We start from the raw sequence: 17,274 nt of genomic DNA on the forward strand, positions 1-17,274 counted from the left end.
TCAAGGAAGACCCCCCCTGAGAAATCTCTGATAGGAGCGGATGGCCCAGATGTCTGAGTTCTACATCCAGAACAGTTTCAAGACTGCTGGCTGAGATAATCAAGCCTCACAGAATATTCCATTCAAGACTTGACCATAATTCAAAATTTTCTTTAGGTCCTCATAAGATTATCAGCGCCCCCAATCAACAGTAAATAGTCTGGAAAACCATGCCCACATTCGCAAAAAATGAACTATGGATATTTCCCTTTGTTTAGAATGTTGGTTACAAGTTGCTATGAATAATGCTCAGGAGAAAAGCTAAACAATGGATATTAGATTCAGAGTTCTTGTTTAAATAAAGGGGGTGGAGTGCTGTGGGACAATGTTTTTTATCCTGTCACTTGCATTATTTTTAGTAAACGCTGATTGGCCAGTAGCCAGGCAGGAAGTAGAGGCGGGGCAGCAAGAATTCTGGAAGAGGGAAGTTTCAGTCTGCAGTAGTGACCGAGACACAGAGCAAACAAGATGTGACTGTCTTGCCGAAAAATGTACCAAGCCATGTAGCTAACACAGACAAGAATTATGGGCTAATATAAGTTATAAGAGTTAATAAGAAACCTGAGCTACTAGGCCAACCAGTTTAGGATTAAAAAAAAGGACTCAAGTTATGCCTTAAACACGTCGCATGCACATTCTGTGGGCATTTTCTGAATGTTTTGCTCTCACCATAACATCAAGAACCTCTTAAGCCTCTAGTTGTTGTGTTAAATAGTTAAAGGGCCACTGTTCCCTTTAAACATTTATATGTATAATCAGCCTGAGCATTCCTATTTGCTTAAAAGCTCAGTCTCTTACAAAGTCACAGATGGGGGGGCTGGAGAGATGGCTCAGTGGTTAAGAGCATTGCCTGCTCTTCCAAAGGTCCTGAGTTCAATTCCCAGCAACCACATGGTGGCTCACAACCATCTGTAAAGAGGTCTGGCGCCCTCTTCTGGCCTTCGTGCATACACACAGATAGACTATTGTATACATAATAAATAAATAAAATATTTAAAAAAAAAAAAACAAAGTCACAGATGCCCATGACTACCTAAAATTTACAGGCACCAGAATAAGTTACCAACACCCGACCTCCCTAAGTCACTGACAAGTCTGACAAGAAACTTCCACTTTTCCAAAGACTATATTAGGCTGTTTAAAAATAAAATCCTGTGGCTTCAGAGAGTTAGTGATCTATACTTTAAGAATAAAGTATAACAAGTACTGACTAGTGATGATACTTAAATAACTGGAATAGTTTCTATGTGAGCATTTTCTGAACAATTTGCCAAGCATTAGGAATAAATTTTAAACATTGAAGGGACTAACAACCAAATCTCATCTATCCTAGTTGCTGAAGTTCTACTTTCCCTCTTTAGAGTCATTTTTACCTTGTACAAGTTTTTGTTATAAGATAGTAAAATGGGCACTAATGTGGGTATTAGTATTGCAATATGAATAAATCAATCACTAAGTATTCCTCAAGCTATACAGTGCTGATTAGTAATTCAAATTTTGGTGAAAAGTAAGCTATAAAGCAGCATGAAAAGTTGATTTATGAAAGAATTCTGTGAAAAGGAAAAAAAAGAATTCTGTGTTTTAGATTGTGTCATGATTTCTCAACTTCACCAATCTGGTTATAGTTCAAGCAAACTAAGGACAAACAAAAAACATACAGAGGAAAAACTACTTTATAAAAACTACTGACTTATCCATCCCATGCACTGTAAATAAGAAATAAAAGCTTATCTCTAAGTAATCTAACATGACTCTACTAAAAGAACTGGAAATTCAAGTGTAAGTTTCTTCTTGCTTCCCTCTAAACAATATAGAACTGTAGCCATAGATACATTTGATCAGATATTTATGCATAAAAATGACTATACCTGGTACCTGTACAGATTTAAACAAATAAAACACCAACCGTACCATTGTCAAACAGTTGTGGAGTGTTTCAGAAAACAATCATGCAAGTCAGAGTATGCAGATTAGCTAAGGAATAAGAGGCACTGAGTTCTTATACATATCTCAAAAATTTTTCTGTATATGAATAGATGACAGTTGAACATCAAAATACTCTGTATATTGAGGAACCATAGCTAACAATGAGGCACAGGTCATACTCTACAAAATTTCACAGGTGTACCCCTTACCTCTGCCATCACCTTTACTCTGGCTATGGTATTAATGTACCCAACCCCCATGTTTATATCTTGGAAACAATGCCCAAAATCACATTAATATTTGAAGATGGGGCCTTTGGGAAGCAAACAGAAATTAAATACTTCATGAAAAGTGTAACCCCAAGGGTGACATTAGTGACTTTATAAGGCAAGGAAGAGACCCGAGCATTCTTGACAAAGGAAGCTCTCTGTCGGTTCAATGCAGTAAGAAGGGTCTTCTCAATTGCTGGTAATGGCACATTGCTCTTGGACATCCCAAACTTTCAGAACCATGAGCTAAATAAAAAAACTAAAGGTAAAAAGAATTAATCAAATTACTTTTAGGGATGTAGCTGAGTGTAAAACACTTGCCAAGACCCTAAGTTCCATCCCAGGATGGGACAGGGTAAATTAAGTATAATCTGTGAAAAGGTGAAACCCAAAAAATTGGGAAGCTTGTATCACTCAAAATCTCAACAGGAAAAAAAAAAAAAGGCAATATAATGAAGAATTAAAATAATGACTGTTACAAAAAAAGATATAAGTGAAGGGCAAAACATAAGGCTACTGGAACACCAGGCCTGAAGGAACAAGAGCTGGCAGTCACCAAAACTTAGAAACAAGGTCTACAGAGAGTGCCTTTTAGTGACCGAAGACCAGTAGCAGGGAAGAGCATATACAAAGCACAGCTTCACTCTCCTTTCTCTTCAGATTTTCTATCATGTTTCCACTGGCCAAACCTCAACAGGAACCTAAAGAAAAGTGAGCTCATGGGTACATCCAGACAGGTCATATTCCTAAGACAGACAGAGGGCAAACAAGGGTAGAAATCAGACACAGAGAAACTAAGTTTTTTGGTATCTTATTTCAAGAACATTTAGCACACTTACTGGTATTTCTCTTTAATACACTGAGATCATATACACCAGTGGTCCTCAACCTTCCTAATGCTGTCACCTTTTAATAGAGATCCTCATTTGTGGTGACCCCAACTATAAAATTACTTTCATTGCTACTTTATAACTGTAATTTTGCTACTAAATTGTAATGTGAATATTTCTGGAGCTAGAGGTTTGCCAAACGGTTTGAGGCATACAGACTGAGAATTGCTAAAGTATAAGGAACTCCTAATGGACTCAGGGCACAGAAAAATTAAAACTAAGGCAAAATTACTTTCTACTAAGCTTCTACAATTAGACACAAGTTCTTGACTGCTACTATGTTTAGCTTAATACAATTTAGCCAAATATCCTGGTACATGCCTTTAACCCCAGTACTCAGATATTGGGGAGAATGCATAAGACAGGAAGATCGTAAGTTTAAGAACATCCTTGAACTATGTGAACAAACATATTATGAAAATCTGAGTGAAAATTATAGCTTTGCTATTGGCACAATACTAAAAAGATTTGAGGGGGGCAGGAGTTCAAGACAGGGTTTTTCCTGTGTGTCCCTGTTGTCCTGGAACTCACTCTTCAGGTCAGGCTTACCTCAAACTCAGAGATCAGCCTATTTCTGTCTCTCAAGTCCTGAGATTAAAGGCATGCGCCACTGCAGCCAGGCTGAAAAGATATCTCTTAATTTAAGCTCTTATTGAAACTACATGAATGGGAAAAAGTAATGATACCATTAGAAAATTTAGACAAACTAGGTCTTCTCCACTAGATATAATAAAATACTCTCCAGCCTGTTTTACATAGTGAGTTCCAAGTCAGCCAGGGCTATAAGACCTTGTCTCAACAGACAAAGGACTAAGTAAGTAAATAATATTACAAAATGTCTGCGAATCATGCTGGTACCTGTTGTCTTTTCGCTGCCATAATGTTCAGCTTATCTACTTCCGGTTTCAGAGCCTTGTACTGTATCCCTAAGTCTTGCTCATTTCCGGCATTCTTCAATTTCAATATACCATCTTCCACCTAAAAAACAAAACCCCCAAAAGCAAAACCAGACAAATCTATAAATAAAATGAATAAATTCTAAGACTCTGTCTTTTTTTAACAACTATTCAGAAAACAATCCAAGAAAACACATTGCTGTTGATATACCCTCATATTACCTGAGTGCTTAGAAGGAGGTGGGGAGCCCCGAACCAGTTTATATTTTGGTTTTCTAATTCTAGAATACTAACAGTACACAGAAACATACAAGGAGTATTATAAAAGAAGACAGTCAGAACACCTTCGCTACAATTTCTTCAGTAAAACCAAGACAACAGTGACTTATAGTAGAGTATTATATATACTTGACATAAAGAAGAAACTGAATAAAGCCATCACTGGTTCAAAACCAAATTAAATCTTAATGCTAAACTAAGTATGGGCAGCCTCACCTTCACTATGACACAAAGAAGAAATTATAGATATAGACCCAAACTTACAACTTTGAGCTGAACAAGTAACTTGTAGACATCTGCCATGTCAGCCAGAATCAGCAGCCGGGTAACAGCAGAGAGCAAAGCTCGAGCTGCGCGCACCATGTTACCTCGCTTCACAGAAGAGCACGGGTCATCTGCAAACTCTCCAGCGGCACTCTTCATCAGATCTCCTATTTAGGAAAATGAAAACACAAAACCAGCAGAAATTAACCCAAATAATTTATTTATTAAAAAATTGTGATGGCACTCGCCTTTTATTTCAGCACTCGAGGGGAAGAGGGATCTCTATGAGTTCAAGGCCAGACTAGTCTAAAAGTAGAGTCTAGGACAGTCAAGACTGTTGCACTGAGAAACCCTGTCTCAGAAAACCGTTAATTAATTTATTTAAAGGGAAAATAGCACACACTCATTTCACATATACATGCATTTTAAGAGTACTGTTTCTGTTTTTCTCCCTTCCGTTTGGACTACAGTGAAATATCCTCATATAACACTGATAAAACAAAATACCCAGAAAGTGACTAGACACTATAGGACAAAAAGACTTAAAAATATGTCTTCCTTCAACTCAATGATAATATACGCCCCCCCCCCAAAAAAAAGTGACAGTCAGGCACAGTGCTAATATTAAAAATTTTAGAAAATCAAACAACAGCAAATAACTAAAAGAAATTAGATAAACTTGCATCAACTGCAACATCTTCTAGTAATTAAAAAAAAAAAAAATGAAAGTCACACTGAACATCGGAGTGTGGTGGCCCATAACTATAATCCAGCATTCCTGAGGTTGAGGCAGAAGACTTTCTGGTTCAATGCTGGCAGGCTAAAAAGTTTCACCCAGTTTCCCTATCAATCACCTCCCCAAAATCCAGGAAATAAACAAAATCCAACAATTAATTAAAACAACTTCTGAATTCACAAAACGATGAACAGATATACAAACAAGCCTCTAGCAGAACCAAGTTCAAATGATTGCTTAAAGGCCATCCCTGTAAAGAAACAGTAAGATAAATAAGATTATTTTCTTTTTCACATGTGGGGGTCGGGGCAAGGTCTACCCATTGAGTTCAGCGCTCTGATCTGGCTAGCCAACTTACTGGGGAGCTCTGTCCTTGCCTTCCCAGTGCTGGGACTACAGTGGCACAACACACCCATCCAAACATTTATGTGGGTTCTGATGATTCAAACTGCAAGCACCACACTTGTAGTATAAGCACTTTAATGAACCTTCTCCTTGGCCCAATAAGATTTTAATAAGCACTTTTTTTTTGTAAAATTAAAAACAGAAAATCAGTCAATAATTAAGCCAGATCAGCAAGATGACTCTGCAGATAAAAGTACTTGCCACCACAGTTGATCCCTGGAACCCACATAATGGAAGGAGAGAGCCAATTCCCACAAACTGAACTCTGACCTTCTCATGCATGCCATGACATGCAAACCTCTTTATATATCATTGCCTACAACACATAAAAAATAAAAATAATTTTCTCCCAGGATTCAAGAGGGAAACAGAACTATAAAGTCAGCTTTGAATATATAAGAAGTTCCACCCTGGACTGGTTACATGAAATCCTGTGTCTTAAAAATAAACAAACAAATAAACAAAAGTAAATCAAGTGATGGTGCACTAGGAAATCAGGCAGCTGTATTTCTTTGAGTTCAAGACCAGACTGATCTACTTAGCGAGTTCCAGGATATGAAGGGTTATATAATGAGACCCTGTCTCAAAATAAGTAAATAACAGGTGTCAGTTAAGTCTTTACAGTGCATTTCTGAGTTCAAAGCACTCTTCCTACAGATCAACAAAAGGCTATCCCAGATGACATGGTCAACAATAAAAACTGAGAACTTACTCTCTTTTTCCCAGTACCTTCTAGTCAATAATAACACATGTGGTATTTACTAAGATATAAAGGAGATTAAACTTAAGAGAATTCTGTACCTGGCAAGGCAGCTCAGGGAGTAAAAGTGTTTGTGAGACAAGGACCTGAGTTCCGATGTCAGAATCCTCCTCAAGCCTAGAGTTGGATCAGCTTATAATCACTTGCAACTCCAGTTCCAGAGGATCTGACATTCTCTTCAGGTCTCTGAGGGCACCAGGCACATATATGGCACACAGATATACATGCAGGCAAAACATCCAAACACATAAAATTAAAGGAAGGAAAAAAAGCAGTTGCTGAGAGTGGTGACACATGCCTTCAGTCCCAGCACTCAGGAGGCAGAGACAGGTGAATCTCTAAGTTGGAGGCCAGCCTGGTTTACATAGTGAGTTCAAGGACAGCAAGAACTACACAGAGAGACCCTGTCTTAACAAACCAAAAACATAAAAAAGCAAAAATGATTAAAAGTTTTAAAAATAAGCCGGGCGGTGGTGGCGCACACCTTTAATCCCAGCACTCGGGGGGCAGAGGCAGGCGGATCTCTGGGAGTTCGAGGCCAGCCTGATCTACAAGAGCTAGTTCCAGGACAGGCACCAAAAAGCTACAGAGAAACCCTGTCTCAAAAATCCAAAAAAAAAAAAAAAAAAAAAAAAGTTTTAAAAATAGAGAACCTTCTATTACATCATCTGCCAGGATGTCGTATCTGTTACCCCGAAACATTTTCTTCTGGATCAAAGATAACAGTTAATGAGGAAACAAAAATAAGCCCATGGCCCTTTATTAGAACAGGGTTCAGATAGACTTTCCTGAAAAATCAATTACCTTAACTATATCCCCTGAAAGCAACCAAACTTTATATTTATAAAGACAGCTGTAGATAAGGAAGTTAGATGGATAATTATAAAATGAAGTGGCTAGGTTTTTCTTTAACTTGAACCCTAAACCTAAAAGGGGGGAGGACAGGTATCTCAGGCTAGAGAGATGGCTCAGTGATTAAGAGTGTTGGCTACTCGCTGGGAGGTAATGGTGCACACCTTTAATCCCAGCACTCGGCAGGCAGATCTCTGTGAGTTTGACGCCAACCTGGTCTATAAGAGCTAGTTCCAGGACAGGCTCCAAAGCTACAAAGAAACCCTGTCTCGAAAAACGAGAGAGAGAGAGAGAGAGAGAGAGAGAGAGAGAGAGAGAGAGAGAGAGAGAGAGAGACAGAGAGAGAGAGAGAGAGAGACAGAGAGAGAGAGAGAGAGAGAGAGACAGAGAGAGAGAGAGAGAGAGAGAGAGAGAGAGACAGAGAGACAGAGAGACAGAGAGAGAGAGAGACAGAGAGACAGAGAGACAGAGAGAGAGATTGATTGAGATTGTTGGTTACTCTTCCAGAGAACACAGGTCCAAATTCCAACACCCGTGTCAGATTACCTCTACCTCCTTCAAGCACATCAGGCATACACATAGTACACAGACATACATTCAGACAAAAACATAACACACACAAAAATTTTTCAAGAAATAAAAAAAAGTGCCGGGCAGTGGTGGCGCACACCTTTAATCCCAGCACTCCGGAGACAAAGGCAGGTGGATCTCTGTGAGTTCGAGGCCAGCCTGGTCTACAAGAGCTAGTTCCAGGACAGGCTCCAAAGCAACAGAGAAGCCCTGTCTCGAAAAAACCAAAATATAAATAAATAAAATAAATAAGCAAATAAAGTGTGTCTCATATATGCCAGGTAGCCTCAAACTCTTATATACTTGAAAATGGTCTTGAACTCTCAACCCTCCTGCCTCTTCCACCTCCACAGTGCTGGGATTAGAGGCATGAGCTGCCCACATCTTACAAAGAGAATCTACTATGCTGTACTAATTTTTTTGTTTGTTTGCTTACTTTCATAGTGAGTATTTAGTGTGTTGGTTTCTTTGTTTTGAGACAAAGTCTTCTGTAGCCCAGGTTAGCTATGTAGTTGAGGATGATCTTGACTTTCTGACACAAAGAGCTAGCCCCTTCCCAACATATCTGTAATCCCACAATCTGAGAAAACAGGGCATGAGAATCAGAAGTTCAACGCCATTCTAGGATATGTAGCAAGTTCCGGGCAGCTTGTGATATGAAGCCCTGTTTTAAATGGCAAAGAAAAAGAAAAATGGAACAGTCATGTTTGCAAGTTTCTTAAGAATAAAGTAGATGTTGGCTTCTAGCAGGAACTGTTGCAGCAGCTACCTCCTTCACTCAACCTGTACAGCACAGAAAGTTACTTCTAAAAAACGGACCTGGTCCTACTGCAATTTACTAGTCTGGGAAACTCACCTTACTGACCCTTAATCTTTCCACATTTTCACTGCTTTCTTACTGACATCTATTTATTCACTTGGTTATTTGAAAGATGCAGGTGCCACATTACATATGAGGTCAGAAAACAACCTGCCAAAGTTGGTTCTCCCCTTCTACCATATGGATTCCAGAACCAAACTCAGCCACAGGTGTCTTAATCTGCTGAGCCAACACAACCATCTAACTTCTCCACATTTAAAAAGGCCTTTCCAAGCTGAGATTCTCTCTAGTCCTCAAGGGAGTTCTCATCTCCCTCACTTATCACATCAACAGTTTCACACCCCCATAGCCCACACTCTATGCCAAGAAAACTCCAAGAAAAACAAAATTTATCATTTTTTCTGAAACGATAGTAATGATATCTTATTTTTATTTATGTGTATTTGTGTGTGCACAAGGAAGCAAGAAGGGATGTCTAATGCCCTGGAGCTGGAGCCATGGAAACAGGTGCTTCCTTAAGAACTAAACTCAAGTCACAAGAGCAGGAAGCACTCTTTAATGACTGAGCCATACCTCCAGCCCCTTAAAGATACTTATAGCTTGCTTCTTGACCAGAACTTTTCTATATTCAAAGTCTAGGAAGGAAAGAAGGGGAAGGAGAGTACACAGGAAAAAGAAGGAGGAAGGGTGATACACAGGAAAAAGTAGGGGCAAGGTAAGAGGGAGACGGGGAAAAAAAGTGCCCCCTTTTTTTTTGTCAGCAGAGGAACATGGCTATAAATTACAGTTCTCCTGTCCCAAGTGTCTTTATTAATGAGATTTGTTCTCCTTTCTATTTAAACAACAGGTAGAAAAGAATTAGTGCTACATAGTGAAAAGGGGGACCACAATGTGTGCACCACAGGGAAGATTGAAATAGACTAACCTGTGACTGTCTATAGCTAGCCTCAAACTCATGCTCCTCCTGCCTGAGCCTCCTAAATGCTGAGGTTACAAGGATGTACCACTGCTCCTGGCTTCAAAAATCCTTTTTAAAGGGTTTACAAAAATCAGATATTTAATATATGGGTAAACCACAGGTAAAGTAGTTATCTGCAAACCCAATCTTACTGTTATTTTTTTCTATTTACAGCTGTTGCAGGAAAACAAATTCAATTATTACACGAAGCTTAGGAAAGCACTTCTGAAACATTTTATGAGCATACTTTTTGTTATTGTCAAATCCAACAGAAAAAAAAAAATTAAGACATCGTCTGGATATGTTTTTTTGCAGACCAGGAAAAAAGGGCCCTGTGTTAAAATGACAGAAGCTCCCAGGTAAACAACTAAGTAATATTAAGCATCTTAAATATGTTAAAATTATCTGTTTCAAGATCAATTTTATGGACATTCAGAAAATTCTAAAACCTATCTTATTTCTCAGGACTCTGTTCAATTTATTCTCTTTAACTCATCAGGATTTTAATGCCCTGAAACCTCTTCCCTCTCCTTTATCTCATTATCTGCCTTCAGCCTTTTACTTAAAACTTAAACATATATTTACATACGTCATTGTGTCTATCAAACTGCTTAAAACTATAAAAAATGAAAAACACTAACAATATTTTTTTAAATCCTTAGGGCCAGTGAGACTGCTCAATGAGTAACAGTGCTTGCCACCAAACCTGGGTCCATCTACAGAGCCCAGGCAGTGAAGGAAATAACTGGCTGGTCCAGGAGTTCACTGTAGCATACACACACATACACAGGAAAAATTAAAATCTATAGCCTGCTGGTACAATAGTGTATTTAAATTGTCTCACTCCATGAAAAATATTATACACTCATAAAATTATATTATAGGGAAAAAGTAACTGCATTCTAAACATCTTTCAGAATTATAAAATTTAAAAAAAGGCACAATCAAGCACAATGTACCCATGTAAGCATAGTCACAGAAAACAAACTGCAAATTAATTTCTTTTATATGTGTATGTGTATCTGGGTATATGCATGTCTACCATGTATATAAAGGAGCCCTCAGAAGTTAGAAGATGGTACTGGATCCCCTGAAACTGGAATTACAGAAAGTTGAGCTACCATAGGGGTGCTGGAAATGGAACCAGAGTCCTCTGAAAGAGCAGCCAATGCTCTTAACTGTCAAACCATCTCTCCAGCCACAAACATGATTCTTTTGTTACAAAATTTTAGGTAATTTATTTTTTTGCTCTTGGTATCAAAATAAATCAGTACAAAATAATAATAATAATAGCTGTTCCTTTTTGATGGTGTTTTGTTTTTGAAAAGCAAACTTTTGCTTAAAATTCTTTCGGCCAGGCTTGGTAGCATATACCTGTAATCTCACCTTTCAGGAAGCAGCAACACTCAAGGACATCCACAGCTACATCAAGTTGAAGGCTAACCTGGGTACAGGAGATCTCACCCTCCCTCCCTTTCCTACCCACTACTTACCTACTACACACACACACACACAAACACACACACACTCACACAATTTTTTTAAGGTCAGGCAAGGCAACTTATGGCTATGATGTTAATATTCAGAAAGCTGAGCAGAAAAATCACAGATTCAATGACAATCTGAGCTATAAGATAAGACTTTGTTTCCTCTCAATTCCCCAAAAAGAATCATCTTTTTTTTCATTCTACCCAGAGTAGCAAGAAACAAACATTAAACATTATCATACAGTATCCTATACCTAAGAGTTTAACATAAGCCACAGATCTCAACACCTAAAGAAAGAGAATTTCAGAAATGAGAAAGAAGGAAGTAAGGAAATCAATTACTCTACCACTAGTGGCAATCCCCTCACCCTCACCTTGCACTCACTGATGGATATCTGGCAAAAAAAAAAAAAAAACCCTGGGCCCTGGATACATCATCACTACAGAAAACATGACACACAATTCCAAGAACCTCTGACAGGCACTTTTCACAATACTTTATCTTTTGAAAGTGAACCTAACCCCATCAAGCTAATATCAAGTTATTTAAATCTGAATCCACAGATCCTAGAAAACCTCTCAATCTATTCGCCTCCCAACCCCTGGTGGCACAGAAAGAAACTTTGCATTTTCCACTTTTTATAGTTGGCAGAATATTTCTTTAAATTAAAATAGAGTACCACACATATTCATGTTCTCATTTTCCTTACTAATTCAAGTGTGCCCTGCTGCTATTCAGAAACACTCCAAAGAGAGACACTTGCTTCCTGATTACACATTCAAATAAATGCACAACATGCATTTCAACTTGGAATCACTTTCTTTAAGAAATTAACTAGTAGAAACCAAGTTACTGCAACATCATGTCTGAAGTCATGCCAAAGGCAAATGTTAACACTTAAATTGGGTATGGTTGTGCACACCTGTAATTTGGGATGCTTAGGTAGAAGGACTGATGCAAATTTGAGGCCTGCCTGGGCTATAGAATAAGAGTCTGTCTCAAAATAATAATAATAATAATAATAATAATAATAATAATAATAAATAAATAAAAACCAAGCCAGTACAATGGTGCACACCTGTATCTCAGCACTAGGGAAAACAAGAGGTAAGAGGTTCAAGAGCTCAAGATCATCCTCTGCTACATAACCAGTTGGAGACCAGTCTTGTTGGCATGAAACCCTATCTCAAAATTTTAAGAGGCCAACAAGCTGGCTCAGCAGGTTGTGGTACTTATCATCAAGCTGGATGACCTACCCCAGACACAACAGGATAAGGTGAAAAAACCAAATACCTCAAGTTGTCCATTGATTTCCAAGTAGCACATGACATAGCATACTAATGTACATACTTGTACACATAAAATAAATGTTAAAAAAGAAAAAAATTGTTAAAAAGAAAAACAAAACACTAGGGTAACTTCCCCTACTACACTCTACAAATGTGTTAAGACAGTAATAATACCTGCTATAACTTAAAAGCATTATCTCAATGGGTGTTATTTTTATGACTTTAACAAGTCAGATCTTTAAAAAGAGGAACAATTTCAAAATGGTAAGAAACATTAGAATTCAATGATTTCACTCTTCTTTCCTCACTTACAAGTTGGCTGCATTAGCACTTGAATCTCTGCAGAGCAGCATATGCTCACATAAGGGCACAGATCCAGAAGCAGACAGCATCCTTGACACATCTCAAGTCAAAGAGAGTATAGCACCAACCCTAGAGACTTACAGTTTGAGACATACATGTAACCTAAGACATAAAGCTTCCAGATGACAACCAGTTAATGGTTCCCAGAACTTGTATTTTGCTTTCCCTCTTGCTTTCAACTAAAATGAAGAGCAAGAGAAGAATTAAGCAATGAGACTGGAAGCATGAGGCATTATGAACAATTTTTTGTTTGGTTTTTTGATTTTTTTTTTTAACTTAATCATAGGCCTTAGGAACACATGAAGAGTAGGAAATGCAATGGATGTTCTTAGAACAGATTTAGATATATAAAAGGATGAATGAAGACAGACACACAAAGGAAGGAAAAAACTGGACAATTTTACCCATGCAGCAAAAAGAAAAAGGCAAAGAGCAAGTCAGAACTCAAAGTAATACTATGAGAAAAATTAGCTAACTTACTAGATCTAATGAAGAAAGTTACTACACCAATCTGAAAACAGAACTGGCTTAACCTTAATCTTTTCCCAAATGCTGAGTGACTCAGCGTTGCAAGGTAGAAACACTTGTCAAGGGCTGGGGAGATGGCTCAGAGGTTAAGAGTACTGGCTGCTCTTCCAGAGGTCCTGAGTTCAATTCCTAGCAACCACATGGTATGTGGCTCACAACCATCTGTAATGAGATCTGGTGCCCTTCTCCTTGACTGTAGGCATACAAGCAGACAGAATACTGTATACATAATAAATAAATAAATAAATCTTTTTTTAAAAAAGTAGTTGGAGATAACTATGTTTATAAAGTCATGAGCTTTGATAGACAAACTTTCTAGCTTTGAAACTAATCAGTCATATTTTACATGATTGTTATCTCAGCTCAGGAGGTGGTGGAAGATGATCAAGAATTCAAAGTCAGTCAGTGATGTCACACACCTTTAATCCCAGCACTGGTGGCAAAGGCAGGCGGATCTCTGTGAGTTCAAGGCCAGTCTGAGCTACAAGAGCTAGTTCCAGGACAGGTTCCAAACCTACGGAGAAACCCAGCCTCGAAAAACAAAACAAAAAAGAATTCAAAGCCAGGATCAGCTATATAGTGAGTTCAAAAAGAAAGGGAGGAGAAGAGGGAGGGACTGATTCATATAAAGATTGATACTCAAAAGAACAATTTTGGTTGCTTCCAATAAGCTGAAATCTTATCTCTACAATACATGGTATTATTCAGCAAAGTTTATCTAAAATGGAATACTGACCCAAATGCCAGAACTTAAGAAATTCCAAAATCTTAAGACAATTACTACCAAAAAAGGGGGGGTGGGCTGGAGAGATGGCTCAGCGGTTAAGAGCACTGACTGCTCTTCCAAAGGTCCTGAGTTCAATTCCCAGCAACCACACGGTGGCTCACAACCATCTGTAATGGGGTCTGGTGCCCTCTTCTGGCCTGCAGGCATACACACAGACAGAATATTGTATACATAATAAATAAATAAATAAATAAATAAATAAATAAATAAATAAATAAAGACAGACATGAAGTGGGGAGGGATACTGCAAAGCAAATATTAAAGCACTCTCTTTAGATTTGCTGGCCATGTACTAAACAAACTCTCTTTACCTCTCTTCACTGGCCTCTAACTCAAAGATCCACCTGCCTCTGCCTCCATAGTGCTGGGATTTAAGAGTGCACCATCACCTCCCAGCTGAATTTTTTTAATTAAATATTTATAATTATTGCTAAATTTAAGTTTTATCCCCAAGACCTACATGATACAAATAAGAGAGTTTTTTCCAAGAATTTTAAGGGCTGGAGGAAGGCAGCTTTGCACCAGCACTCATCTGTTCCTGATCCACCCAGATGGCAGAAGAGTCCATTACCACAGCCGTGAGCAGTCTATCCCAGGAACTGTGAGGTGAAATAAAATTTTCTTCCCTCAAGTTACTTCTTTTTCAGTCAAAGAAATAAAAAAAAAATAATTAAGCTATACAACCAAGGCTGTGTGGAACTGGCCAAAGGAAAATGAAGACTCATACATCAATGGAAGGAAACACAGAATCCATATCTACTCCACACAAGTACAATCAACAGATTGTTTAACAAATGTGCAAAATTAATTCAACTGAGAGAAGACAACATTTCCAACAAACAATGCTGGCGCAACTGGGTTCTATACAGGCAAAAGGGGAGGAGAGAGTGACCTAAACACTAAACCTGATTTTAAAAAAAAATACAATCCAAACAGCTCAAGTTTAAATACATAGTCTAAAAACATAAAAGTAGCTGGATATAGTGGCACACACTTTTAATCCCAATAGGAGGAATCTCTGTGAATTCAAAGCCAACCTGATGTACATAGTAAGTTCCAGGACAGAAACCTGTCTCAACACCCCCAATGACCAATAGAGAGGGAGGAAAGGAGGGAAGGAGGGAAGGAGGGAGGGAGAGAGGGAGGGAGGGAGGGAGGGAGGGAGGGAGGGAGGGAGGGAGGGAGGGAGGGACAAACAGATGGAAGGATTAAATGATAATACAAAATTTTAAAAGAAAACAAAAATCTTCATGAAGAATTTATATTCATAAATGGTATGGGAAACCAATACAGTAGACTTAATCAAAATTAAAGTTTTACTGTAGGGGAGAAAATGTTAAAAGACCGGAAAATGATTCAATGGTTAAGACTGCAGATTTCTCTAGCAGATGACCCAGTTTTGGTTACCAGCACTTATATAAGGCAGCTCAAAACTGCCTGTAATTTCAGCTCCAGAGCACCCAACATCTTCTGGCCTTCAAGTGCACCAAGACCCACATACATATCACATACATAAATACAGACACATACGTATATATTCATAATTAAAATAAAACAAAATCTTTATGAACAAAACAAAAAAAAACTGTTAAGAGGATAAAATGCAAGAGGCATCTCTACTTTCCCATGGTAAGTCATAACCATTCTACAGAATAGCAGTTAAAAGTTTAAACAATTATTACATAGACCTTCAAATCAGACATCATTCTCAGTGGAGAAAAAGCCAATCTCAAAAGATGAATGTAACAGCCTTAAAAGGACAGAATTACAAAGTGATTCAGGAAGGAGGAGAGGTATAGGAGTGAATATCAAGAAGTAGATGAGATCTTTGAAAAAAAAATGAACAAGTCCTTGTACCTTGGCTGTGGCAGTAGTTATATAAAATCTACAGGTCTAAGTAAAAAGTTAAAATAAGGCAGCCTATGAATTGACTGTTGTGAGTATAACTAAATTACTGGACCAAATATTGTCAAGCAATGCTAATTTGACTAAAAATTGACAGCGCTGAATGCAAATGGCTCTATGCTGAGATGAGGGGTTTTTTCTCCCTTTTCTTTTTTGTTCAGAGAAAGTTTCATGTATCCCAGGCTGGCTTTGAATTCACTGTGTAGCTAACCATGACCTAGAACTTCCTGTCTCCACCTACTGAGTAATGAAATTACAGGAAAATGTCACTCTGCCTGGTTTTATGTGACGTTGTGATCAAACCCAGGGTCTCAAACATGCTAAGCAAGCACTCTACCAACTAAGCTACATCCCAAGTTCCTGGAACAAATACTTTCAAATTTAAATAATTTGCCTCAGTTCTTAGCACCCACCATTGCCTCAACATGTTCCTAGAATGATTCAGGTTACAAGAAAATAAATGACATAGTATTTCATGTACCAACTCCCTTAGTTTATCTATTAAAAGAACAGTTATTTGCACACGTTAACACGCATGAAAACTTATTCCTTCACATTTTTCCCTCCATCCCCTTGTTAGCACACAGCAGTGACAACCTGTCCAGGCTTAGAGTCCTGCCTCTAGACTCTTGCATCTCTCAACCTCTTCAACCTTCCCGGGAGTACAAAGCTCAAAGATAACTCTCCCATGCACCACCTCTTTTCCTTATATTTGATGCTGCCCAGATGGTAGAATTTCTTAAAATTAAAGAAAACATTTCAATTTAAATTTAAAAGAAAAAGTTTTAAAAATAAACACAAACCAATACTGGAAAGAGCTGCTTCCTGAGGGAGTGAGCTCTGTATCACTTATGTACTGGAGCAGCATATGGGAAGCTGTGAACCTGTCCCAACAATAGAATCCTGTGATCCTATATCATTCCCTTAAAGTTCTTCCCTTCCACGCCTGGCATTCCAAGCCACTCCTTAAATAGTGCCCTAAGCCAAGAGCACACCTGTAGAAGAACCACAGAGCTGGGACCAAGGGAGCTGGGAACCAGCCACATGCTGCTTCACTCGGCCTGATCCAGTCTTTACAATCCAAGAGTTCATGTAAACTGACCTGTCTCTCTTAACAGATCATGTCCACAGACAAGACACACCTTAAGGCCAGTACCCCAAAGCTACTGGTGGAATGAATTCCCACAACATTTCCCCTTTTTGTCTAAATAAGAAAGTTCTAAGCCTAATACAAAACTATATACAATAAG

General features: G+C 38.3%; 1 protein-coding gene across 1 annotated transcript in view; it reads right to left on the reverse strand.

Moving 5' to 3' along the window:
* The window catches only part of Ctnna1 (catenin alpha 1), a 121,966-nt gene that overhangs the window by 75,649 nt on the left and 29,043 nt on the right, over positions 1-17,274 (reverse strand). Inside the window, exons 4-5 of the mRNA XM_057788402.1 lie at positions 4,564-4,730; positions 3,983-4,102 (exon numbers count right to left, since the gene is read on the reverse strand). Coding sequence (XP_057644385.1) covers positions 3,983-4,102; positions 4,564-4,730 — 287 coding nt within the window. The remainder of the gene's footprint in view (positions 1-3,982; positions 4,103-4,563; positions 4,731-17,274) is intronic.

Source organism: Chionomys nivalis, chromosome 14 (assembly GCF_950005125.1).
Source record: "Chionomys nivalis chromosome 14, mChiNiv1.1, whole genome shotgun sequence".
NCBI lineage: Eukaryota > Metazoa > Chordata > Mammalia > Rodentia > Cricetidae > Chionomys > Chionomys nivalis.